Genomic DNA, 25673 nt, shown 5'->3' on the forward strand with positions numbered 1-25673 from the left:
TTTCCAAGATCCTTCAACTAATAGCCACTAACACTGGGGCATATCCAGACACTGCTCAGGGCTGGCCATATCTTACCCAGTACTCCAGCACTATGAGGGAGACGCTCTTAGCCCCATTTTACAGAAACAGCTCCACACAGCCGTCAAGTTGACTCAAACCCATGAAATCCAGCTTCAGGATGTGTGCTCTTCAAACTGTGGTTACATCATCTCATTTTCGAATTCGGTGTTTTTATATTATGATTCCTAGTTTTACAGCTTCTCTCACATTTATAACACTTTAGTTTTGGGTGCCTGCCGTGGCACATAAGGAAGTATCTTAAAGGTCTTTTTTTTATGACATCCTGGAAGTATGAATTTCCTGAGTCAGGGTATTTAATATTTAACTAAGCAAAATATGCAATAAGCTATAAAATATTCCCACAAAAGCCATCCCCTTCTTGATGAGAAGTTGGAGCACACTCATCCCTGGGAAATAACTTTGCTTTTCAGAGCCAGGAAAGCTCCCTGCGTGGTCTCACTTCATTACTATTGACATGTGTGACCCAAGTCAGTGTAAGGGTGCCATGGGAACAAGCCTCACTCAACAAGGGATACTTAGAAAACCTTACACCATGACTTCAATACATACAGACTCCTGGTTCCTCTAAGTGCTCAGCACCTAAAGACTTGCATAGGTGGCCCAGACCTGCCTAGGGAGAGAGGTGGGGAGCGAGCCCTCGCTGGAGCCACCCAGGCTCTCCTCCCGGGGCAGTCACAAGCCACAGGTGAGTCACAGAACCAGCACCTGCAGACCTCACTGTCACACAGAAGGCAGCTTTTATCACACTCTCCCTTGGGGGAAGGCGGAGTTAGAGTTTACTGCAAAGCTTCAGAGCCTGGGAAGTTGTTGCCATAAGGCACTCATTTATGACTGAGAATGCATTCCCCCTTAGAGAATAATGGGGTTTTTTTTTTTTTTTAAGATTTTATTTATTTATTCATGAGAGAGTCCGAGAGAGAGAGAGAGAGAGAGAGAGAGAGAGAGGCAGAGACACAGGCAGAGGGAGAAGCAGGCTCCATGCAGGGAGCCTGACGTGGGACTTGATCCCAGGTCTCCAGGATCACACCCTGGGCTGAAGGCGGCGCTAAACCTCTGAGCCACCCGGGCTGCCGGAGAATGTCAAATGTGATTGACTGCCTGCCAAAAAATAAATAACAAACAGTAACCTATGACATTAGCTTAAATAGGAAAATGCATTCCAACCTTCAACTCTAACAAGGTGTTGCAGGCCATTTTCGTTATCCAATGTTGGCCTTTAGGACGACGTTCCTGGTCCCCACTGTGCCTTTGAGACAGAGACACATTATGAGGGTTCCTCCTTGCAATTCAGGTTGCCCTCACTCCAGTGAGCCAGGTGTTCCTGTATAGGATAAGATAGTTGAGTAGGTTCTAGAAAGACAATTGTCATGGTTAGCCTCCCATTTTCAATTCATGCTATTCATAATATCTCAAAAAAGAAGTTAGACTAAGCTTCTGCTGACTTTATTCAGTATAAAACACAAATAAATACACCCAGGATACCTTAAGAAAAATTAATACCTTTATTTTTCCTCAATATACACTTAGAAAACAGGTCTAAGAAAAGGTTTCATGAAATAGACCAGAGGACTATATACAAAGTGAAGAATTCCAAATCAGTAAGACAAAGTGCATGGACGAAGCATTCTCCCCCCAGGGCCACGGCAGACTACGACCGTCCCATCAGAGGCGAGGCAAGCTCTTGGATGGCTTTTGAGTTCAGCTGAGGAATTGTGCTGATCTTCAGGAGTTTGCTGCTTGCATACTTATTCTTGATGGCCTGCAGAAGTCATCTGTGATTAGGTCACACATCAGGACCCCCACCTTATACCTCGTTCCTAGTCTAACTCCCGAGTACGTAAGGGCCAGACCCACAATCTCCAATTGAAGATGCCGCATCACTGAAGCCAGCAAATAGTCTGAGGTCATAATGTGTGGCACCTGACAATTTCCTTCTGTGCCCAGCAACAGATAGAGCCCAGCTGGTAGGTGGAGGCATAAACGATGTCAAGGTCCAAGGAGGAGGCTTTCTCTCCTATGTGGCCAGAGGGGTGGGAGGTGGGAGCCGTGTTTGTCATACCTAAGTACCATCAGGACATAACAGGTCTGCCAGGATGGGAGCAGTAACTGGCAATAAAAGCAAGTGGCAACCAGTGCTCAGCAGATCCCAGACAATACCCTCAGGCCTGAAAACATGTCCCACTTCCACGGTGTGCTGAGCTATGCAGAAAGCTCACGCAAGGAAGTGAATCAGGTTGTGAGGACACCTGGCACAGATGCTGCCTCTTTGTCACCAGATCCCTAGTGATTTTCTGTCACACAAGCACAGGACGGCACCCAATCTGCTCTGACTCCACAGATACCAGCCTCCCGGGAAGCTCTCTCAATGGGTTTCTTGCCCCTCCTCCTCCTTCATCATGCTTGCAATTCAGGTGCCTTCTGGTCATTGTCCCAAAAGGTCCCGGACAGGGGTCCTGAATACCCCCAGCCTTCCACAGGGCCCTTTGTGGTGTTCCAGATGTCATGGTGAGCACCTCCCCTGACTCCTGAGTGCTGTCCCCAGGATGCAGGGATGAGCATGGCTAAACGCACCGAATGCCTGGCTGGCTGCCTACACTGGGCCTGGACACAGCCTAGCTACCGTGTTTTAAAGAAAGTCGCTTTTGGGGTATATCAGTATGCTCCATCCCCTGCTATACTGAAAAAGAGTGTGCTAAAACAGATTCTCACATATGCCAGTATTACATGAAAACACAAACACATACATACACATACCCTCATTCACAAAACCCATAATCTAATGCTTTCCACAGTTTAGGAAGGAGTACTTACGATGAATTTCGTTAAGTTTTCATTAACTTTCACTACATTTTTGGCCATGTGCTGCATGACTTCCAATAGTTCATTCTCTGTGTATCCAGTATAATACTGCTGCTTTAAGTTCTGGAACACAATGCAAAGAGTAGGGGCAAGATAAAGGCTTCACTTGTTTAGAAAAGCACGGCTTATACATGCTGACATCACTTATCACTTACATAAAAGCTGTAAAACTATATTCTTACCTTTTGAAAATTCAGTAACAGCCCTAAACACTATCATGCTGCCAGCAAAGCAGCCAGTAAATGCCAGATGACTTTGGCTCTGAGCAAGACTAAAGGAAGACGATGTACAGCTTCAGCTAAATCAAGTGTCAAAGGTCCTGTATCATTTTTTAAAGAAAATTGCACAGGTATGTAGGCTCCTCCAAGTAACAAAACTTTCATGCTAACCTCTATCACCACACTGAAAAGGGATGGAAAGTAGGACAGAGTAAAAAAAAAAACCCAACAAAGGAATGCCTGCTTCACAGGAATGGCAGAGACCTGGGACTAGCAGTTCTCACGTGTTACCCACCCCTCATCAAAGCCCTACTGGGCAGTGGCTGGTGGGGAGCTCAAGAGTCCAGATATCCATACTGTCAGTGTGTAAGTGTATGTAGCCTGACTTTATTTCAGTTCTGTGATAAAATTCTAAAGGCTAAAGTACATCTGTGTCATATGCACAATGTAATTGGGAAAATAAATCACAATTTAATCTTAAATAGTTTAAAGAAAAAGAATGAAGCAAGAATAGGGGCGCCTGAATGGTTCATTCAGTTAAGCCTCTGCCTTTGGCTCAGGTCATGACCCCAGGGTCCAGGGATCCAGCTCCACGTTGGGTTCCCTGCTTAGTGAAGAGTCTGCTTCTGCTTTTCCCTCTACTCCTCTCTCTCACTCACTCTCTCTAATAAATAAAATCTTAAGAAGAAGAAGAAGAAGAAGTAGTAGTAGTAGTAGTAGTAGTAGTATGAGTAATTCTCAAATAACACAACTACTGGTCTTTTGAAATCAATTCCCAGAAAACAGGGAGACCTATAGTTAATAGGTTTAGAGCCCAAGGAAGGCAGGTCTAAGAGTAAAGTAATTGAGCTAAAATGAGTCACTGTTATCAGGACCATGTATCATTCATGTACCAGCAGCTTTGTTTTTAATTTCAAAAAATTTCAAATGCACAGAAAAACTGAAATATTATAATGAATGTCTGTATATCCTTTGTGTAGATTCATTTATATTTAACATTTTGCCACTTTCTCATGGTGTCTGCAACTAAATTGCAAATGGTTCAGCAAATATTGTGTATGTATGTATTCACATACAATTTTTGAACCATTTGAAGAGGAGTTGCAGACACCATGACACATCACTTCTAAATGTTTCAGAAACATCCCTAAGAAGTATTTTCCGGGGATCCCTGGGTGGCTTAGCGGTTTAACGCCTGCCTTCAGCCCAGGGCGTGATCCTGGAGTCCTGGGATAGAGTCCCACATCGGGCTCCCTGTATGGGGCCTGCTTCTCCCTCTGCCTGGGTCTCTGCCTCTCTCTCTGTGTGTGTCTGTCATGAATAAATAAATAAAATCTTCAAAAAAAAAAAAAAGTATTTTCCTATCTAGCCACAAATCATTATCACAGAAAAAACATCAACATTTCCACACTATCATCTAGTACATAGTCCATACTCAAATTTCTCCCATAGTTCCAAAAATATCTTCTACAGATTTTCCTTTCTGAATCCAGGCCAACCAAGGTACATGCAGTGTATCTGAATTTTTTTTTTTAATTTAAAAAAATGACTCCTATTTTCTTGGCTTTACATGACAACTTGTTTGAAGGATCCAGGCCAGTTACTTTTAGAATGTCCCACATTTTGGTATACCTGGGTGGCTCAGTCAGTTGAGTGGCTGCCTTTGGCTTGAGTGTGATCTCAGGGTCCTAGAATCGAGCCCCAAGTCAGGCTCCCTTCTTAGGGGGGTAGTCTGCTTCTCCCTTTCCATTTGCCCCTCTCCCCTCCTCATGCTCACTCTTCATCTCTCTCTCTCTAATCAATCAAACAATCTTAAAAAAAAAAAAAAGTGTCCCATATTTTAAATCTCAGTGTTTCCTGACAATTGGATTCATGTCAAACATTTTGGGTATGAATTTCACATAGGCGATCATGTATACATCCTACTGCACCAGAAGACCGGTCAAATCAAGAGGTCCTACCACCGGTGATGCCAAGCTTGATTACCAGGTTAAGGTGGTAAGTGCCAGACCGCTCTATCACAGAGGCATGGTTTTTCTTCAGAATTACTATAGATCTGTGGGGGGGATATTTTGAGACCATGTGAATCTTGTTCTCCAAAACTATTTCACCTTATGATATAAGCATCAGTTGATTCTTGCTTGAATTGGTTATTGCATTAGGAGTTACAATTCGATTTTTTATTTTATTTATTTATTTGAAAGGGAGGGCAGCCCAGGTGGCTCAGCGATTTAGCGCCGCCTTCAGCCCAGGGTGTGATCCTGGAGACCCAGGATCGAGTCCCATGTCAGGCTCCCTGCATGGAGCCTGCTTCTCCCTCCCATGGATGTGTCTCTGACTCTCTCTCTCTCTCTTTCTCTGTGTGTGTGTGTGTGGGGGGGTGTCTCTCATGAATAAATAATAAAATGTTTAAAAAAAAGGGGGGGGGAGAGAGAGCAAGTAGGGGAAAGGGAGAAGCAGACGCCCCATGGAGCAGAGACCCCGATATGGGGCTCAATCCCGGGACCCTGAGATCAAGACTAGACCTTAATCGACTGAGCCACCCAGGCACCCCTACAATTTGATTTCTAACTCTACCATTCTTTCTGCCTTAATTAGCTGTTATTCTACTGATTTAAGAAAAAAAAAAAGGCCCCCTCTTCCGTTCTTTCTTTTGTAACATTATAAACACATGGATTTTTAGAAATGCGTTACAATCTATTACTGTCCCTGTTCTTTTTAAAGTTCAGATTTAGGAGCACCTGCGTGACTCACTGGTTGAGCATCTGCCTTCAGCTCAGGTTGTGATCGCAGGGTCCCAGGATTGAGTCCCATACCAGGCTCCCTGTGGGGAGTCTGCTTCTTCGTCTACTTACGTCTCTCCCTCTCTCTGTGAATCTTTCATGAATAAATAAAATCTTAAAAAATTAAATTAAATTTAAAAAGAAAAAACCTCAGATTTAGTAAGAGCTCTTTCAAGCCAGTTCCTAATATCCTTTTTTTTTTCCTAATGTCCTTTTGATGTGCCCCATTGATCTTTGAGAATTTGCTTGGTATCTATTACAAATTGATCTAGGCAAAAAACAAGAAAACAAAACAAAACACACACACACACACACAAATTGACCTAGGCTCACCTTGTGCTTCCTCTGCCACAGGCCTGATATTAGTGTTTCTCCAGGGAGGCCTAGTTCCTAGTGGGTTATGGCATTTAGTATCCAAGATGTGGGCACTACATATGTTCATTGCTACGTGGCTATCATTGTTTCCGGTCCCTGTCATTACTAGTTTACTCATATTTCCAAAACAGATTTAATGTTACAGGGTTTTCCTTTTGTTTTCAATTGTTAATAATATATTACCTCTCTTCTTATGGTGAAAATTTTAGTCTTTGGTAACCTGAATGTTTGCTTTATCCTGTAATATTCATAAAAAGTTTCATAATTATAAGATTACTACTAACAATATATCTCCTAAGTAAACTTTAAACATGTTACATTTTTTAGTTCTTTGATTTGCCTAACCACATACCACTAAGGATGCACAGTTAGAATATTGCCTTTAAAAGTTACGTGAATTAGGGATCCCTGGGTGGCGCAGTGGTTTAGCGCCGGTCTTTGGCCCAGGGCGCGATCCTGGAGACCCGGGATCGAATCCCACATCAGGCTCCCGGTGCATGGAGCCTGCTTCTCCCTCTGCCTGTGTCTCTGCCTCTCTCTCTCTCTCTGTGACTGTCATAAATAAATAAATAAATAAATAAAATTAAAAGTTACGTGAATTAATTCTTCCCTGTGTTCTGTTACCAATTTGATATATAGTGACATTGTTGTTTCTGCTTAATTCCATTTAGAGTTTTGCATCAACACTCATATTGTTCAAAACCCAAAAAAGTTACATTATATTGTACCCAATTAATAAAAAGTTACAACCAGAAGTCCTGTTCTCATCATCAGCCTACTACACTGTTCCCTCTCAATCCCACAGGTATGATTTTCATTAGTTTCTGGTCTACATGTAGTTTTTGAAAAATTAGAAAATACATAAGCACACATACACTCTCTCTCTTATTCCCCTTCTATCTTATATAAAATGTCAAACGTATACACTTGTGTAGAGGAACAGCTCTGCTACGGTGCCCTGGCAATCTTGCGTGTATCCACATAGAGCCACCCAGGCAAAGGCCTGAACCACAGCTTATATTGTCTTCGCAAAATGTTTTGTGATCCTCCTGGAACAGCAGAGGATGGAGGCGTGGGAGGAGCTGCTCCCATTCCCTTCCGGATCTCCCCGCCAAGAGGCTATTACAAAACTGTTTCTTAACACCTGGCTTCTGATGAGGCTTCCGTCCTGTCGCTCTTGGGGTACATCTACAGACTATAAGACTGCTTAGTGGCAGTCTAGAATTTGCTCGACCACAGAAGGGTATCCCAGGACTCACACTGCAGTCATCTGGTCCCTTTTTCGGTGTGTGAAATAAGGACCCAGATTGCTGGCAGCTTTGGCTACTTATATGAATCTAAAAGTGGCTCCTTTTATCTTTACTGGTGAAATCAGTCAGGCCTTGGCCTTGCTTTGTCTTATATGCTTGACAACTTGTTTGTTTCACTTAACCAAAGATCCCAGAAATGTTAGCACACAAGTCGTTGGTGGTCTTCCTCAGTCTTCACAACTCTAAGCACACTTGGTGCCATGGCGTGGTTACTCAGTCTCCATCTGAAGCATTCCAAGCAGCCTTCTTTTAGGCCTCTGAGTTTTAACAACTGCTTCAAGGATAGTGTTGTGAAAATGCTAAGGCCTTTCATATCAAGAGTGCGGGAAATATAACCTAATTTCTTAACCCAACACTTACCCATTTTCCTTGGCCCAGAATCTTTTGGGACAGGCAGGAAGCAGCCGCTGCCACCTTTGAAGGGTGATAATGCACCATGTCATAGTCGATGAGAGTCAGCTCCATGAGATATTTGGCTAAAGTATGCTGTTCCACATCAACCTACAAAAGAACAGCCAAGGACAATGAGAAGCATGGCTACTATGATCCTCTTGCAAAATCCTGGGTGAAGGCCTAGGAGTTCAAATCCACTCAGCTCACCAGTCCTGCTCAGCAACTGCCCTAATTCCACAGTGTTACTAACACAGAGCATGAGGTCTTTTCTCTTAAGAACTGAGAGATATGCATTAGGACTTATTGAAAAGATGTTTCCTATAAATGCCTAAGTTGTCTTTTAATTGGATCAATGTTTCTAGGATAAGACAACAAGCAGCAAAATAAAGTCTGGTATGGACTGGAGGCACTTACCTCCCCAGCTTTTGATGCCCGTCTTAAGAAATGCAGTGGCAAAGGTCGACCCAGCTCAAATTTCAGTTCTTTCAAAATCAGTGTTTCCATTTCTCGGATCTGGGAACTGGTATAAGCATTGTCTGTGATGTAAACGAAGTCTTCAATATTTGGAGAAAACATCTCCTCATACTTGGAAGCCAAGAGCAGAGCTGTAATCCCAACCAGCTGAAGCTTCTTACGAGAAACCAGCTGAACCTAATTGAAGATGAACGTGTCAAAAGTCCTATCTAACAAGAGGACTTGGGCCTCTGGGGCTCTGGAAAGTGAGAGGGGACCACATCCCAGAGAAGCACACATCGTCTCTGCTTGCATCCCTCTTACAAGCAGAGGTAACCTATACGTTAATAGCAAGTACCATCAGGGGCACTTGGCTGGCTCAGTCGGTGGAGTGTGTGACTTGATCTCGGGGTTGTGGGTTTGAGCCCCACATTAGGTATATAGATTATGCCTGAGAACCAATCTCCTGGTCTGTGCTCCAGCCCCATCATCCCAGCTTGAGTCTGGGTGAAGCCCCACCTGGCATTCAACATGTCTGCATCAAGATGAGGCCAAGCCCCAAAGCAGGATAAAATAATGGATACCTAGGGATGAGGAAGGGGATCTCTCAAACACTTTCTTAATCCTTACCAAAAGTGCACTCATTATTCAACCTAAAGAACATTGGAAGAAGATTCAGAGTCGGGGAAAATCACAATTCATGGTATAAGTGTTTCCCTTAATTTTTTTTTTTTTTAAGGGGACTTTGCTTTCCTTGCTTCAACTCTTATTGAACATCTACCTAAAATTAACTACTCTCCTACCCAATGAGGAATGTATAATGTAAACCACTGAATCTATGCTTTCGTAGGATTTTGTAGTATCTCAGAGTCATTATTATAATAAACACAATTATTACTGTGAATTTATATCTGAACTGTATCCTAAATGTTGACTTTAATAAATCCTTATCTGCAGGGCTACTGGCTGGTGGATAGCACACTAGTGTGCTTAATGTCTGGCATTTCTTCTAACTGATCAGTAGTTTTTGTTTTGTTTTGTTTTGTTTTTGATCAGTGTTTTGTGTCTGCATTTGATAACTATTTCGATGATCACTTCCACCTCTCAGCTTAATTTCTGACATTCCTCCACTTCAGAACTTCCGTTCTCAGTACACTCCCCACACATATCCTTCTTAAATAATTCTGCGTCCTCTTTTTCCCAGTGATTCATGTCACAGTTGCCTGGAAACTGCAATATTCTCTAGCTAAAATCCTCATTTTTCAGATGAGGAAACTTAACACCAAGGAGTACCAAACTAGAAGCTACAGGGAAATCCCGTAAGCAGGCCTGAGAAACCAGTGCCCGCAGGCACCACAGGCTTCCAGTCGACTTTCAGACCTCTTGCTGCTATGTTTCCTTTGAAGAATGACTGGCCATGTAGCGTTGACCTCCCGCCCCCAGCACTCCATGGGAGGCTGACCCAGCAGAAATGCCTAGCACTGGTCAGCGTCATCAGAGTTTGGACACACCTGGCTCCTTCCTCTTCTAGCACCTCAAGTTCCTCAGTTTCTCACAAAGTGGCTTTTGATCTTTTCTTCCAAGTTATCACCCTCTGGTGTTGCATAAATGCAATTACAGTGAGCCACTGGTACAATGTCCCCAAAGCCACACTTACCTGTAAAAATCGGTCCATGACAGCGATGCACATGTACAGAGTCTCCTGCAGCAGCCTAAACTTGGAGTGGACTTGCACCAGCCAGTCCACCAGGATGGCGCGCATGCGTCCGTTTATCTCTCTTCCATCTAAGAAGTGTGGATTTATGGACTGCAGAACCTGTTGGCAGAATTAAAAGTTTAAAAAGCTGACCTCAGGGCAGCCGGGGTGACTCAGCGGTTTGGTGCCGCCTTCAGCCCAGGGCGAGATCCTGGAGTCCCGGGATCGAGTCCCACGTCAGGCTCCCTGCATGGAGCCTGCTTCTCCCTCTGCCTGTGTCTCTGCCTCTCTCTCTCTCTCTCTCTCATGAATAAATAAATAAAATCTTAAAAAAAAAAAAAAAAAAAAAAAAAGCAGACCTCATTTCCTTCCCAGAAATGGGAAGCGTGGTAGATTCCACATTGGTTGCACAGTCAAAGCACAAAAGGTGCGCTCACCTCAAGCTGCCGTAGATACTGGTAGATATCCTTAACATAGTCACTGCAGAGCTGAGGGTTTTCCCAGTCCTCGTGATCAATGTCCTCAATTTTGCAGAGCAAGGCATCAGAGAAAGCTTGGCAGAGGTTCTCTTCCTTCATGGAGATCTCCTCCAGGGCCGGCGGAGGACCCTACATGAACGAATTAAAGTGCACATACCACTACGTCGGCAGGAGCCTGAATCGTTAATCATGGCCACATATGCACAGAGTCAACAGGTTTAAGAGTATCATATGCATTTTTAAAATATGTGAAAGCCAAAACAATAAATTTCACAGTAAGACATGAGGAATTCAAGATGTAGTAGATGAAGTTTTTAGAGATATACTCCTCTGTATACAATCCTCAGATTTTACTCCAAGAGAAAACCGAAGTCCTCAAGGTGGCCTGAGGGCCTGCATGATCTAGCTTGGCCCTCTTCCTCTACTCACCTGTCTCCTATTTCTCTCCCCTCGGTTTGCCTCACAGCAGCCTCCCTAACTGCAAGAGTGCTCCCTCTTCCAACAATGCTCGCATTTTTGTCCCTGCACCCTCATAGGCAATTCTCTCACCATCTTCAAGTTTTGTTTAAATGTTACCTTCTCAGTTAGGTCTATCCTGACCCCTCTTTCAAATTACCATCTGCCACCTATTTCCCCACTTCACACATGTCATTTCTCTGTGTTTTTCCCCATAGAACCTATAACCTTCTAACATATTACAGAGTTTACTATGTATGACGTGTATTATTTTCTATCTCTGCTAGACTGTCAGCTCTATAGAGCTTATAGAGATAGAAGAGGTAGGAAATGATATTTATAAATAAATACATTTACGGGACGCCTGGGTGGCTCAGCAGTTGAGCGGCTGCCTTTGGCCCAAGGCGTGATCCCAGAGTCCTGGGATTGAGTCCCACATCGGGCTCCCTGCATGGAGTCTGCTTCTCCCTCTGCCTGTGTGTCTCTGCCTCTCTCTCTCTCTCTCTCTGTCCCTCATGAATAAATAAAATATTTTAAAATAAATAAATAAATTTACCAATACCTTTATAAATAAGTAATACATTTATTTAAACTGATTTTGTCCCCTTCAGCCTCTGAAATACCTATATCATCCCTCACACATAGTAGGCACTCAGTAAATATTTGAGTCAAAGAAACTTAGACACCTGGGTGCAGAAACTCTTAGAGCTAATAGTTCACTTCAGCTGGAGCCTCTTCTCGGAGTATGCAGATTTCCTCTCACAAACTAATTTATTCTAAACTGAAAAACTGGCAATTTAAAAGCAGGAAAGCACATTCTGGCCTATGAATAAAATAGAAGGAAGCAGAGACCAAGGAAGTACACACCCAGTATTTTCTTATGCTCACTGGGTGACTATAAAAAAAATCACACAAATTAAAAATGTATAAAGTAAGTTAAAACAAGTGTTTAATAATGAAGTATAAATAACCCATTACTTTTTAAAAGAATAAGAGGTACTTCTCAAAGTAAAACCTAACAAGACTGCAAGACTATAAAGACTATGGATTAAAGAAATAAAATACAGAAAGAGAAGGCTGTATAATAAACAACAATTTTTTTAATTTATTTATTTATTATTTATGAAAGAGAGAGAGAGAGAGAGAGAGAGAGAGAGGCAGAGACACAGGCAGAGGGAGAAGCAGGCTCCATGCACCGGAAGCCCGAAGTGGGATTCGATCCCGGATCTCCAGGATTGCGCCCTGGGCCAAAGGTAGGCGCCAAACTGCTGCGCCACCCAGGGATCCCATAAACAACAATTTTAATTAACATTAAAGCTCTGTGATGATAGTTTCCAGGCTTAGAGAAGGATGAAACAGCAGCAGCAAAATATGTATAGTAGTTCAAAACCAACCCTTCCCTCCTACATCAGAGTTCTCCAACTGAGGGAGGGCCAGCGGAGCAAGAGTCATACTGGTATACATGCCATTTATTCAACAACTTAAGAACCTCAACAAACTCGAATGAATATGAGCTACTTAGGGCACCAGGGAAAAACCTAGTAAGGTTACCACAGAGGATAGGCTCTCAAGGAAAATGAGTAGGCAAAAGGTATGCATGTACAAAGTCCCAGAGGAAGCCAAGAGATAAAGGCCATTCTGGGAAGCGTATGTGATTTGGGATGGCAGGCACTAGTGCATGATGTGTGAGAAGATGGGCTGGAAAGGTAAGTGAAAACCCAAGTGAGGAGTTTAAATTTTACCCGAAGGGACGTGAACCCACTAAAGGAAATGAGCAAGAGTGGCGAGAATCAGAGGCACCTGGCTGGCTCAGCTGGTAGAGCAAGCAACTCTTGATCTCGGGGTTGTGGGTTTGAGCCCCATGTTGGGTATAGAAATCACCTAGATCTTTTTTTTTAAAAAAGAGTGACTAGAGTCAGATGTGTATTTTAATGAGCACATACAGCTAGGTTAAGTTCAAGGATAAGTTTATTTCAAGGATAAACATCATCACTGTCCCCCGGAAGTACAGTCAGTACTGGGTAGCCTGGTTTAAAGAGGCAGAAGTTACGGTCATGTGCCATGTGTGCTGCCTTAGTAGCTTGAAATGTTTACCCGTGTCTATTCTGAAGTATACCTGAGTTTAGCCATATCCCAAAGCCAGCAGGAAAAGACATGGATAATTGCTCTGGCCCTTAATTTAGAATTATTTTTTAAAGATTTTATTTATTTATTTATTTATTTATTTATTTATTTATTTATTTATTTATTTGAGACAGAAAGAGAGCAAGAGTGAAAGCAGGAGTGGTGATGGAGGGGGGTTTGGGGATGGGGGAGGGAGAAGGATAAACATACTCCCCGAGGAGCAGGGAGCCTGGTAAGGGGCTTGATCCCAGGACCCTGAGATCATGACCTGAGCCCAAGGCAGATGCTTAACTGAATGACCCAGCCAGGCGCCCCTAATTTAGAATTTCTTAAAAGCATTCCTTTTGGGCTCCAAAATAATTTAATTATTATAAAATCCTTCCTAAGACCCCACTGTCTGTGCAGGTAGTAGCCTAAGCCCTACGGGACAATTATGCAATCCTCTGTCCAGTACCTGCTGCATGCTAAAAGCTTCATCAGCTATTAACCATCACAAACTTTTGAATGACAAAAGTGATCTGAGAATAAAAACCTTCAAGTTAGATTAATGAATGAGTTCTGTTGGTTGTCAGAGACAACTGAAAAGTCATATCAGAAATAACAAAGATGTGAGTTTTTGCTGAACTTGAGAGCTCTTGTTTGGTCAGGAGCAGGGTGGAGTCTCTGAGCATAAGCTACTGAAATTCTCCTACTACTAAGTTGGGTTTGTTGATAGAATATACTACTATTAATATGCAAACATGTAAGCATTTGCGCAAGTTTTTCGCAACCAGAGTTCCTTTTTTTTTTTTTTACTAAGTTTATAATAATGTCAATTAAGTGCAACAAGAAAGGACTCCCAGAAAAACGGTTGCTTCCAATTAGATAGCTCATGATTTGTAGCAATAAATGCATACTTGTACATACAGAGGAACATACACAATTGTAGAAAGGCAAAATCATTCACTGGGAATAGCTTTAGGGAACACAGTGAAATGTAATTTGGAAGGTAGAAAGAGTAGTAAAAATAAAATGACTTTCTATTCTATGTACTTGAGGGTGTTTTTTTTTTTTTTTTTTAAGATTTTATTTATTTACTCATGAGAGGCACAGAGAGAGAGGCAGAGACACAGACAGAGGGAGAAGCAGGCTCCCCATGGGGAGCCCAATGCAGGACTCATCCCAGGACCTGAGCCAAAGGCAGATACTCAGTGGCAGGCACTCCCCCAACATGTATTTCTGGGTATTTTGCTTTGTTATGACTGTTTCTTGGGTGATTAAAAATAAAAGGCACTCTTTTTTAAAAAAATATGTGACGAGGTGTGCTTATTTCCCCTTTATATGTAGTTTTTGTATTAGGGATGGTTAGCCATAAAACATTCTCCTAGTTGAATAATGACTACTGTTGAGGCACTTTTAGGCAACACGCTTGAGCAGTGAAACTTGATCAAAGGAAAGGGGCCCACAGTGACTACCCAGCTGAATGCCAACAGGCTCATTAAGCAAACCACCTCGAAATAGGCACAGGCCCTAACTGACCAATTACATCCATGCATAGTTTTGAAGATTACCCAAAATGGGAAGATTCCATACATTCCCATACTCCTTCATTTCACCCTATGAACTGTGTCCCCTCACCACAATCTTCTGGCAGACAGTCTCTCCTTTGCTGTCCCGCCCACTGCTCCCTAGTGGTGTATTCAATGACCTTCTCTCTTGTTCTGCTGTGGGTGAATTCTTTTACCACTCACACCGCTGGCCTCCACCCAATTGGGACACCACACGTTTGGTGGGCCCCCATTTAATCAGAGCGCCCCCACAACTATCACTGAATTTAGTGCTTAGATTAAATCTGTAAATCTAAAACTTCATCTGAATTTCTAGCTCTGACTCCCCAGCACCTCTCCTAAGTCTACATCCATCTCTGCTACAGCCTATTATAATGCATATGATGACATTTCTCCATTTGACTGGGGGCTCCTTGAGGAAAGAGTTGGTAGTTCATTCACCTGATTTCTCCAGTGCCCAGGAAACAAGGGGACTAGTAAAAAAAGCCTTCTCCTTCCTTTCCCACAAAAACTCAGTGTTTGCCAAAACCAAACTGGTCAGCAAAAAATAACAAAAACACTGTTTTCTCCAAAAATTGCAGGATAATCTGCTTCTGCAAACATCTGTGAATGGCTGAAACCATTTCAAGTTCTCAGCCAGAGCCCTTTGTGATTCAGTTGCTACATACAGTACAAAGAATAAGACTTGCCCCTAGTTTTGCAGAGTATAGTAAGTGGATTTGGCTGGGAACATCTGCTTTCATGAGCACAGGGCTTATAAATTTTCCAGGGCTCACTGCCGCTAGAACCCTGTGCTCAACTGGCATTTCTACATCTCCAGGGACCAGCTCTAAAGGAGCAGCAATGACTGCAGATAGAGCAGATGACAAAGTAAAAGCCACATGGCTGAGCAGAGCCAGGCAAGCAGAGGGTCTCATCTACCAGGATGAGGAGCTCTCCCTAAACTGTGGATCTCTTCTGTCCTGCATTTCTCAGAGAAAAGAATATTTGTTTTTTTTTTTTTTAAGATTTTATTTATTTATTCATGAGAGACACAGAGAGAGAAAGAGAGAGAGAGAGGCAGAGACACAGGCAGAGGGAGAAGTAGGCTCCATGCAGGAAACCCAGCACAGGACTCGAGCCTGAGACTCCAGGACCACGCCCTGGGCCGAAGGCAGGCGCCAAACCGCTGAGCCAGCCAGGGATCCCCCAGAAAAGCATATTTGAATTGGAAGTAATTATTGTTCATTAATCCCTGATGTCTTCTAAAATGAGCAGCACAGTTCAGCCATGGAAGTGATATTTATATGAACGGAGTTACAGGTCCATAACTCTTTATCTCAAACACTGTGGCCTCAATTTTATCAGGAAGCCAAAGCAAAGAGTTACCAAGGAAATGCAGAGTTAATTCAGAAACAGTGGAGTTGCAGAAGTCACAGGAGGAAATCTCTCCTTTGTTTTGTTCATAACATTTTTGGTTCTTTTTTATTTTTTGGGGTTTTTTTCTTCTAATATGTCTTTTTCCCTTCCTCTCTGATAGGAAGGGTAATATATACTTAGAGTGAAAAATCCGAAAATTTTAAAGAAGAAAATGAAAATGAATCTTATGCCCAACATAATACTCAAAAATAACTACCATCAAATTTTGCATATAAACACACACTTTTAGGGACACCTGGGTAAGTATCCGACTCTTGATTTCGACTCTTGATTTCGGCCAGGTCAGAATCTCAGGGTTGTAAGATCAAGCTCTACAATGGGTGTGGAGCCTGCTTAAGATCCTCTCTTCCTCTGCCCCTCCTCCCCTCAAAGAAAATGCACACTTTAAACATTTTTAAAAGCAAATCGGAGGAGCCTGGGTGGCTCGGTCAGCATCTAACTCTTGATTTCGGCTCAGGTCGTGAGATCTCAGGATCAAGGAATCAAGCTCTGCACTGGGCATGGAGTCTGCTTAAGATTCTCCCTCTCTCTCTGCCCTCCCTCCTCCATCCCCTGCCCCCTCCCACCCCACATACACACAATCTCTCTCAGAAAAATTAATAAACAAATAATCTTTAAAAAAAGAAAACAAAAGGAAATTTGGGGTTGTACTGCATCTATTGTGTTATAATCTGATTTTTCCACTAATTTAACATGCATTTTGACATCTTTCTACTAAAGCATGATATTAATAGTCAATGCATTTCATTAAATGGATTTAAGCTGCTCTGATAATTCCACTACTGGGCATTTACTCAAAGAAGATGAAAATACTAATTTGAGAAGATATATGCACCCCTATGTTTACTGCAACATCATTTACAATGGCCAAGATATGGAAGCAACCCAAGCATCCATCCACAGATGATAGATGTGGTGTGTGTGTGTGTGTGTGTGTGTATATAATGGAATATTACTTAGCCTCTAAAAAAAGAATGAAATCTTGCCATTTGCAACAACATGGATGGATCTAGAGGGTCTAATGCTAAACAAAATAAGCCAGACAAAGACAAACATCATACAATTTCACAAGCAGATTTTACGAAACAAACAATTAAAAAAAAGAGAGGGGCACCTGGCTGGCTCAGTCAGAAAAGCATGTGACTCTTGACCTCAGGGTTGTGAGTTCAAGCCCTATGTTGGGTGTAGAGATTACATACCTAAACAAACAAACTTAAAAAAAAGAAGAAGAAGAAGAAGAAGAAGAGGAGACAAACCCCCCCAAAAATCAGGCTCTTAAATATAGAGAACCAGTGGTTGCCATAGGGGAGTTGGGTAGAGGGAACCCTGAATTTGGTTAAGGGGACTAAGGGTATACTTATCATGGTGAGCAGTGATTGATGGACAGGATTGCTGTACTATGTGGAACACATGAAACATAACACTGTATGTTAATTATACTTGAATTTAAATAGATAGCTTTAACCAATTTTCTAATATTTCTCTATTATATAAGAGATATTCATTGCAGCACTATTTAAAAACCCCTGGTGTGCCTCTAATAATTTTCTCAGGATAAATTTTAAAACCAGATTTGCTGGGTATGGAGAATAACCTTTTGAAATACACTGCCAAATCACTTTCCGGACATGTAGCAGGAACCACAGTCAGCGGTATCAAATGTTGCATAAGGGTCAAGAGGTCAGAGCTGTGCTTCTCTGTCTGCCTGTGTCTCTCCCTCTCATGAATAAATAATAAAATCTTAAAAAAACAAACAAACATACAAGAGGTCAGAGCTGAAAAGCTGCTTTGGGTTTGGCATTCAGGATACCACTAGAAACCTCCAAGGAAAGGCTCGTGAAAGGAAGGTCAATCTTCAGGATTGTGAGCTTTAGCTTTAGTTCTTCATTGGACGCGCTCTGTCCTGGCTTTAGAACAGCAACATGCGTGCAACCATCACCTGTAAGTAGAAGGCTCCCAAGTCCGCCCTCTCCTTCAGATGTTGTTGGCGTATTTCTGACTGCCATTCCCTGTGGATGTTTGTTACCTCAACAAATCTAAAGCCAAGTGAGATGCTGTCCCCAGAACCACCCCCCTTTCCTGACTTAAGCACTTGTATATTTAAGAAACCATTTCTTTACCTTACTGAATAAATGGTTTCTTAAATATACAAGTGCTTAAGGGTCTTCTTCTTCCTCTGCAAATAACACAACCCAATAATTCCTTATAATACAGGAGGCTGTCCCTGGAAGGAGGTGGTACACCCCAACACATTCCATGTTGTTTCTAGCACCTTTATAGATAGGGGTATATGGATGAGTGCTTAGGGGAGATCCAGGCTAGTTCAGCTCCTGCTTGGACAACTGCTATACCTCCTAATTTATGGCCCTCCCATGGCCAGCCTACACAGCTTTCATCATTTCCCACCTTCTCAAACTTTCTACAGGCTCCTCATTGCCTAATGGGATAAAATCCGAATTCCAAAGCCTTCAAATCCAACAGTGACCTTCTCGACTTCTATGTTCTGCTTATTCATTCACACAAACCTTCTGATCCAGCTTAGGTGTTCTGACTCCTTCTCCAGAGGACAAGATTATAAGCTTATTTCTGGGGCATCCCTGGGTGGCTCAGCGGTTTAGCTCCTGCCTTGGGCCCAGGGTGTGATCCTGGAGACCCGGGATCGAGTTCCACATTGGGCTCCCTGCATGGAGCCTGCTTCTCCCTCTGCCTGTGTCTCTGCCTTTCTCTCTCTCTCTCTCCCTCTCTCTCTCTGTGTAGTCTCTCATGAATAAGTAAATAAAATCTTAAAAAAAAAAAAAAGCTTATTTCTGCTTTGGTGCCTTGATTCCTATTGTGCTTTGTTCCACCAAAAAAGTGCTCTTTCCTGTCAGCATCATCTCTAACCTTAAAAATCCTACTCATTCCATGAAGTTTCCCCCAACCACTCCATCCCTTAGTGTTCTCTCCTCCCATAGAAGCATGTTCTGAAGGATGGTGCTTCCATCTACTCCAGACATTTGATGCTCAATCATCCATTGCCCAGGGGCATCTGGCATCATTCCCCGGAACTACTAATTTCAGGTACAGAGGCCCCTTCTGTATAGTCTCCTCAAGGCAAGAAATCTCTTCAGCAGCCTTAACACTACTGGGTGTGTATAGTAAGTGTTCAATATATATATTTCTTGAATATGTCCAATGTGCTATTTTGAAAATTTTCATACTATGTTATGGATATTATTAATGTACATTATATGTATTAAATAAATAAATGTACATACACAAACACACACACATACACACACAGAGAAAGAGCTGGAAAGATCAAGGTAGTTATTATTATATTCTCAGCACAATAGTGCCTGTCCTATAATTACAGGCCATTAGGTCCATTAACATTCTAATTCCAGTTGAGCTAACCAGTCACAGACCCACAATTTATCAACACAGAATTTTGGCATTACCTTACCTATACTACATGAACTGTAAGATTCCCCAGCCTTCATTGGCAAGTTCATTCTTATAATGGATCATAAAACCTACCAAATTTCACTCTGAGAACACTAAATTTATTTGAGTACCAAGGTGATTAACTTTGTTATTCAAAGTTAAAACATTATAGTAAGGTACCATCATTAAAAGGATGCGTATGTTCAATTTGTACACTGCTGTTTTCAAAGTAGAGCTCTAGTTATGAATGTTCTACAAAAGTTGAGGTGATTGGGCACCTGGGTGGTTCATTCAGTTAAATGGATGCTTTTAGCTCAGGTCATGAGCTATCAGGTCCTGGGATCCCATGCAATCAGGTCCTGGGATCGAGCCCTGTGCTGGGTCCCCTGTTCAACAGGGAGTTTGCCTCTCTCTCTCCCTCTGCCCCTCCCCCTGTTCACAATTTCTCTGTCTCTCAAATAAATTAATAAAATCTTAAAAAAAAAAAAAGTTGCAGCAATGATAAAGGCACCCCTGCAGTCTAGCCAAAAACAAGCTACTTTGTACGTTTGTAAATACAAAGCATCCTACCTTTGGAGCCAACATTTCCATCTGTACTGGTTTCACAGAAGCAGTAGGTTTCAGTTGTTTGTTGACATTTGTTTTGGTGAGTTGAACAGGTATTTTGGTGTTCTGAGCTTTCTACAAGGAAAAGAAATGTAAATAGGGCAAGACAGCCAGTGTCGCTCTTCAGAGCTATACACAATCAGCCTAGTGTGCACATGTACGGTCCTCATGGCTGTTACCTTAGCTACTTGTGTGGCTCTGGTTGTAACTCTATTTCCAATTTCTTCTAAAACTGCCCGTCTTATTGTCACATGACTCTTAGCTTTAGAATTAACTCCAGTGTCAACATTCTCCAAATCAGTGGACACCTAAAAAAAAAAAAAAAAAAAAACAGAGAGTTAATGACGAATTGAGACAACATACACTACTCTGCTAATGTCTGATACCCAAATGTAGAATTTGGGAAGGTGAATATGCAGTGACCTATTTGTGAGAGAGAAAAGATACATTTTTTACAAAGTTTAAAAATACTATTTGTGATTGATCATGTCACTTGAAATTAGGCAAATCACTTATCTACTTTATCTGTAAAATAAATAATCCCATCCTTTAGAGTGGCTCAGTCAGTTAAGAATCCTACTCAGCCCGGGTGGCTCAGCGGTTTGGTGCCGCCTTCAGCCAAGGGCATGATCCTGGAGACCCGGGATCAAGTCCCACGTCGGACTTCCCGCATGGAACCTGCTTCTCCCTCTGCCTGTGTCTCTGACTCTCTCCCTCTCTCTCTCTCATGAATAGATAAAATCTTAAAAAAAAGAATCCTACTCATGATTTCACCTCATGTCGGCTCTCTTGGGTTGTGAGATCCAGCCAGACTGCCCCACTCTGAGCTGGGTAGATTCTGCTGCTTAAGATTCTCTCTCCCTCTGCCTCTCCTCTACCTTACATGCAAGCTCTCACTAACAGCAAAACTTTTCATTAGAGAGATTAATAACAAGTACAATTAATACACTATTTAAATGCTAATCCTATAGTAGGTCCAGATGTTTAAAACCTAAACTAGCTTTGATTCTTATGCCATTCTACAAAGAAGAAGTGCTCCTAGAGACATGATATTTAGAGATAATGCCTTTTAAAATGAGGTTGCCATTGCATGGATTCTCTTATAAGTAGATGTTTAGGGCACTGAGGTTGTGTGTAAAATCATATTTTTATTTGTTATAATATTGTGCTGTTATCGTTTTCACAGGTAAAATAGTTTTACTCTCAAATTCAGAAAGTTGAAATGATATGAAATAAAAAAAATTATAAGTTGTCCTTAACATACTTTAGACAGAATATGCTTAGAAACAAAGCCTGCTAGAAAAAAAAAATCATATAAAAAAAGTTTATTATAGCGGTGATAAACATTTCATGAGGAAAAAAACTGCATGTCCTATCCCTGAGAACTGTGGGTCCTAATCCTAAAAAAAAAAAAACAATCTCCCAGTAGGGTGTGAGTGGATCTACAGGGATAGACAGAATGGACCTACCAGGGTAGGCCGAGGGGCAGGGGAAAATTCAAGCCTTCCCTGAACAGAAAGAATTTCACAATGAAATAACTTTATGGGATGGATGAGACAAAAATTACTTGTCAGTTCAACTTAGATCCACAAAAGGACAGGAATTAAATACTGAATGTGTACAACGTATTAGGATTCTCAAAAGCACACTGTTGAGGTTTTTTTTCCAGCAGTAACTGCCAATTTTAGAAAGTGTTTGGGGCAGCCCGGGTGGACCAGCGGTTTAGCACCGCTTTCCGCCCAGGGCGTGATCCTGGAGACCTGGGATCGAGTCCCACATGGTGCTCCCTGCATGGAGCCTCCTCTCCCACTCTGTGTGTCTCTCATGAATAAATAAATAAAATTTAAAAAATAAAAAGTGTTTGAAATTTTAATGCTTATGGGTTGAAGCCTGGTAATCTTAGTTTAAAGCCATCTGGAGAGGAAAACTGGCAGCTTTTAAACTAGCCTTACAGCTAGGAGGATGGAACTCAGGTGTGTCAGGGCCCTCTATTTTTTTCAGCAAAGGAAAAGTAGACTTAGATACAAATCAAGCCCACAGGAAAAAAACAAAAACATTCAAAACACCATTAACACTTGGGAGTTTTTGCAAAAATGAAACAAACTACAGAACATGGAAGACTCCTAACTCTGAGAAACGAACTAGGTAGGAGTGGTGGAAGGGGAGGAGGGCGGGGGGTGGGGGTGACTGGGTGGCGGGCACTGAGCGGGGCACTTGACGGGATGAGCACTGGGTGTTATTCTGTATGTTGGTAGATTGAACACCAATAAAAAATAAATTTATTATTAAAAAAAAAAGAAGAAACAGACTAATCTGGACTCTTCTTTATCTCTGCCCTACTGTCCCCAATTATATGCAAAATATCAATTATATGCAAAATATCATATGCAAATCAATTATATGCAAAAAAGGAAGAAACAAACTAATCTGGACCCTTCTTTATCTCTGCCCTACTGTCCCCAATTATATGCAAAATCTCTATTACCCTTGATTAAAGAAATTATTTTTTTTTAAAGTGACAAACGCATATGTTAGTGAACTTAGCCTGGAAGACTTCGTGGGCAGAAATAAACGGGAAACGTGGGCAAGGCGAAATGTGAAAAATCGGAAAAGCAGCCACGCCTGTTGCCCAATCAGAACCGTTTACTACTTAAGAGTCTCTTCCAGGCCTTTCGCCCCTCCCCTCCCCTCCCCTCTCCCCTCCCCTCCCCCCTCCCCCCCCCACCCACCCCCGCCCCGCGCCATCCCTTAGCTGGCCAGGAGTCCCGCAGAGCCCTCTAGCAACAAAGAGCGCTCGGGGATCGCTCGCGGGGCCCAAGTGCAGCGCTGCAGAGGCTCACTTGACAGGTGCCACCTCGCAGGGACTTCCTACACCGTCCTCACCCCCCGCCCCCCGCTGGGAGCGGCCGGGAGGAAGCGGGGCCCCGGCGCGGACGCCGCAAGGAGGGCAGGCCGACTGGGGCGCAGGGGAGGCGGGCAGAAGCCGAGAGCGGGGCCCGTTGGGACCAAGAGGCCCCGCGCAGAAGGGAGGAGGAGGCTGGAGGCGCGGCCCGCGCCCCCCGCGCCCCGGCCGGGCGCACTCACCGTCGGGCGTCGGAGCAGCGCCATGTGCGAAGGAAGGGGCAGGCAGGAAGGCCAGCCCGGCCCGGGAGGTCACCAGCTGCCGCGCCGCCGCCGGCCCGCACTCCTGCCCGCACCGCTGGGGACCTTCGCGAGGTCGCCGCGTGACGGGATTCAAATGCCGCGCCGCTCGCGCCCCCATTGGGCGGCCGGCCGCGCGGCGTGCTCTTCCTATTGGCCAGGCGGCGGGCAGCCCCGCGGGCGGATTGGCGGGGTTTTCAAGACCCGTTTGGTTGTCATGACAACGAGCTGTGTTGTTTTTTTTTCCGCCTACTGTTTCTTCGTTTTTTCTTAGGATTTTATTTATTTATTCACGAGAGAGACAGGGACAGAGAGACAGAGGGAAAGAGGCTCCATGCAGGGAGCCCGACGTGGGACTCGATCCTGGGTCTCCAGGATCACGCCCTGGGCTGAAGGCGGCGCTAAACCGCTGGGCCACCCGGGCTGCCCCAATTTTTTTCTTTTTCTTTTTCTTTCTTTTTCTTTTTCTTTTTCTTTTTCTTTTCTTTTATCTTTTTCTTTTTCTTTTTCTTTCTTTCTTCTTTCTTTCTTTCCTATCTTTCCTTTCTTTTTATTTTTTATTTTTTATTTTTTTAAATCTCGGCCTCTAAGATCAGCAAAAATGAAATGTCTCCCCGAGGAATCAGACGTAGGACGCATTCTCTGAATTTTGAGTAGGTCTCACCTAAGAAGGTGTCTCCACGTTTGTACAGGCTGGACGGAAGTTGCTTCTAGGGAGCACCTTGGAAAGGAACACCTTGGAAATGCCACTTCTTTTAGTTTAATTGTATTTTTAATTTAATTTAATTTAATTTATTCACGAGAGACCCAGAGAGAGAGAGGCAGAGACACAGGCAGAGGGAGAAGCAGGCTCCATGCAGGGAGCCCGACGTGGGACTCGATCCCGGGTCCCCAGGATCACACCCTGGGCCAAAGGCAGGCCCTGAACCGCTGAGCCCCCCCCCCCCCCCCGGGGATCTCGGAAAAGCCACTTCTGACCTTTATTCCTCTTCCGGAAACTGTGGGTTGGGGTTTGGGTTGGGTCAGCTTGGGTGTGTGTGTGGGGGGGGGGGGGAGACGCCTCTGAGCGGTTCTGGGGCAACCCCGTTAGGTGGTTGAGACTCAAACGTGTGCCAGAGGAGTGGGAATTGAGGCGTTTACTCAAAAGCTAAGGCTCCCAAGGAGAGGAATTAATAAAAAGGTAAATGTGCTTTGTGTGGTTCATGATTCATGTAAGCCCTCCAGGGTATTACCTGCGACTCGCACATTTTCCCGTGTGTATTATGGTCGGTGCTCAATAAATACTCCTCGAATAAACGACCCTATGACGTGTAGAGACTTTAAAATGAGAAAGAAGGTGTGATCCGGACTTGGGCAGAAGAGTGGGAAGATCAGGGTCAAGGCTGGAAAAGAGGAAAGGAAAACAAGGGAGAGGAAAGGTCCAACTCCTCCAGTAGAGGCAGTGGCATGACAGTGGCTATCAGCCTCCGCCTAATAATTTGAGCAAGCTTTCCCATTTCTACCAATTTTTAGCACTGTTAGTGGGGATACTAAAGGGCCTTGAAGGATGTTAAGTAATCTGGGTTAAACTCTGCCCTTGCTCTTCCATCTGACGTCTCTAAACCTGTTTCCTCTTCTGTAAAACCTTAATATTTGCAGCTACTATCTGGCTTGGAAAGATTTCAGTTTATCCATTGATTACTGAAAATTAGGTATCCAGTGAAAACGTCTTAGGAAGGAAAAACAGATGTTTAGTGCACTGAGGTTGTGAGTAAAATTGTATTTTTGTTAAAATATTGTTATTAAAAGCTATGAAAGTAAAAAAAAAAAGCTATGAAAGTAACAATCCTCACCCACTCACAGGGCTTTGTAAATAGGAATGTTGTGAATGGCAAAGTGCTTTTATTAACTGACTTGACATTATCAAAATTGAATAATTTAATCCATATTAGATTGTATTTTCATTAAAAATGGAATATTTCTTTTGTATCCTTCACTGCAACTAACCTGAAACTTTACAAATAAACTTTTTGATTCAACCTTTTGTTTAATGCATTGTAGTCTTTTTTTTTTTTTTCTTTTTTTTCAAGCAATCTCTACACTCATTGTGGGGCTTGAACTCAGGACCTGGAGATAAAGAGTCAAAACTCTACCAACTGAGCCAGTCAGATGCCCCTAGTTCTCCATTTCCTGTTCTATTCTGTCTCAGGTAACATTTATTGATCACACTTCCTATATACTAATTTACATAAATATTCTTGTTGAATCCTCAACAATCTTTATAAAGTAGGTAGTATTATCCAAATGTTTGTCATTTTTTTAGAGGT

The 25673-nt window shown here is 42.9% G+C and overlaps 1 protein-coding gene across 4 annotated transcripts; it reads right to left on the reverse strand.

Moving 5' to 3' along the window:
- Nucleotides 1–1047: 1047 nt before the first annotated feature.
- On the reverse strand, nt 1048–23459 carry CCNB2 (cyclin B2). Of its 4 annotated transcripts, none has more exons than XM_055319959.1 (9): nt 23311–23459; nt 20406–20534; nt 20191–20301; nt 10607–10777; nt 10131–10289; nt 8435–8671; nt 7988–8128; nt 2894–3004; nt 1048–1180 (listed from the first exon to the last, which is right to left on the reverse strand). In XM_055319959.1, the coding sequence occupies exons 1-9, from the start codon at nt 23332–23334 to the stop codon at nt 1163–1165; spliced, it is 1101 nt and encodes a 366-aa protein (XP_055175934.1). In that variant the 5' UTR covers nt 23335–23459; the 3' UTR covers nt 1048–1162. The 4 variants fall into 4 exon arrangements, with proteins under 4 accessions (XP_055175934.1, XP_055175932.1, XP_055175931.1 ...); XM_055319957.1 differs by lacking the exon at nt 1048–1180 and adding an exon at nt 1203–1403; XM_055319956.1 differs by lacking the exon at nt 1048–1180 and adding an exon at nt 1435–1841.
- Between the last annotated feature and the right edge of the window lie 2214 nt (nt 23460–25673).

Source organism: Nyctereutes procyonoides, unplaced genomic scaffold (assembly GCF_905146905.1).
Source record: "Nyctereutes procyonoides isolate TBG_1078 unplaced genomic scaffold, NYPRO_anot_genome, whole genome shotgun sequence".
Classification (NCBI taxonomy): domain Eukaryota; kingdom Metazoa; phylum Chordata; class Mammalia; order Carnivora; family Canidae; genus Nyctereutes; species Nyctereutes procyonoides.

Bases quoted from the DNA above. Each gene is read 5' to 3' on its own strand.
- CCNB2 (XM_055319956.1), bottom strand. From the start codon at position 23,334: ATGGCGCTGCTCCGACGCCCGACG. The intron at 20,302-20,405 runs GTAACAGCCATG...TTTTCCTTGTAG, and splicing joins GAGCCACACAAGTAGCTAAG to AAAGCTCAGAACACCAAAAT. The intron at 10,778-20,190 runs GTAGGATGCTTT...TCGTTCATGTAG, and splicing joins TGGAAATGTTGGCTCCAAAG to GGTCCTCCGCCGGCCCTGGA.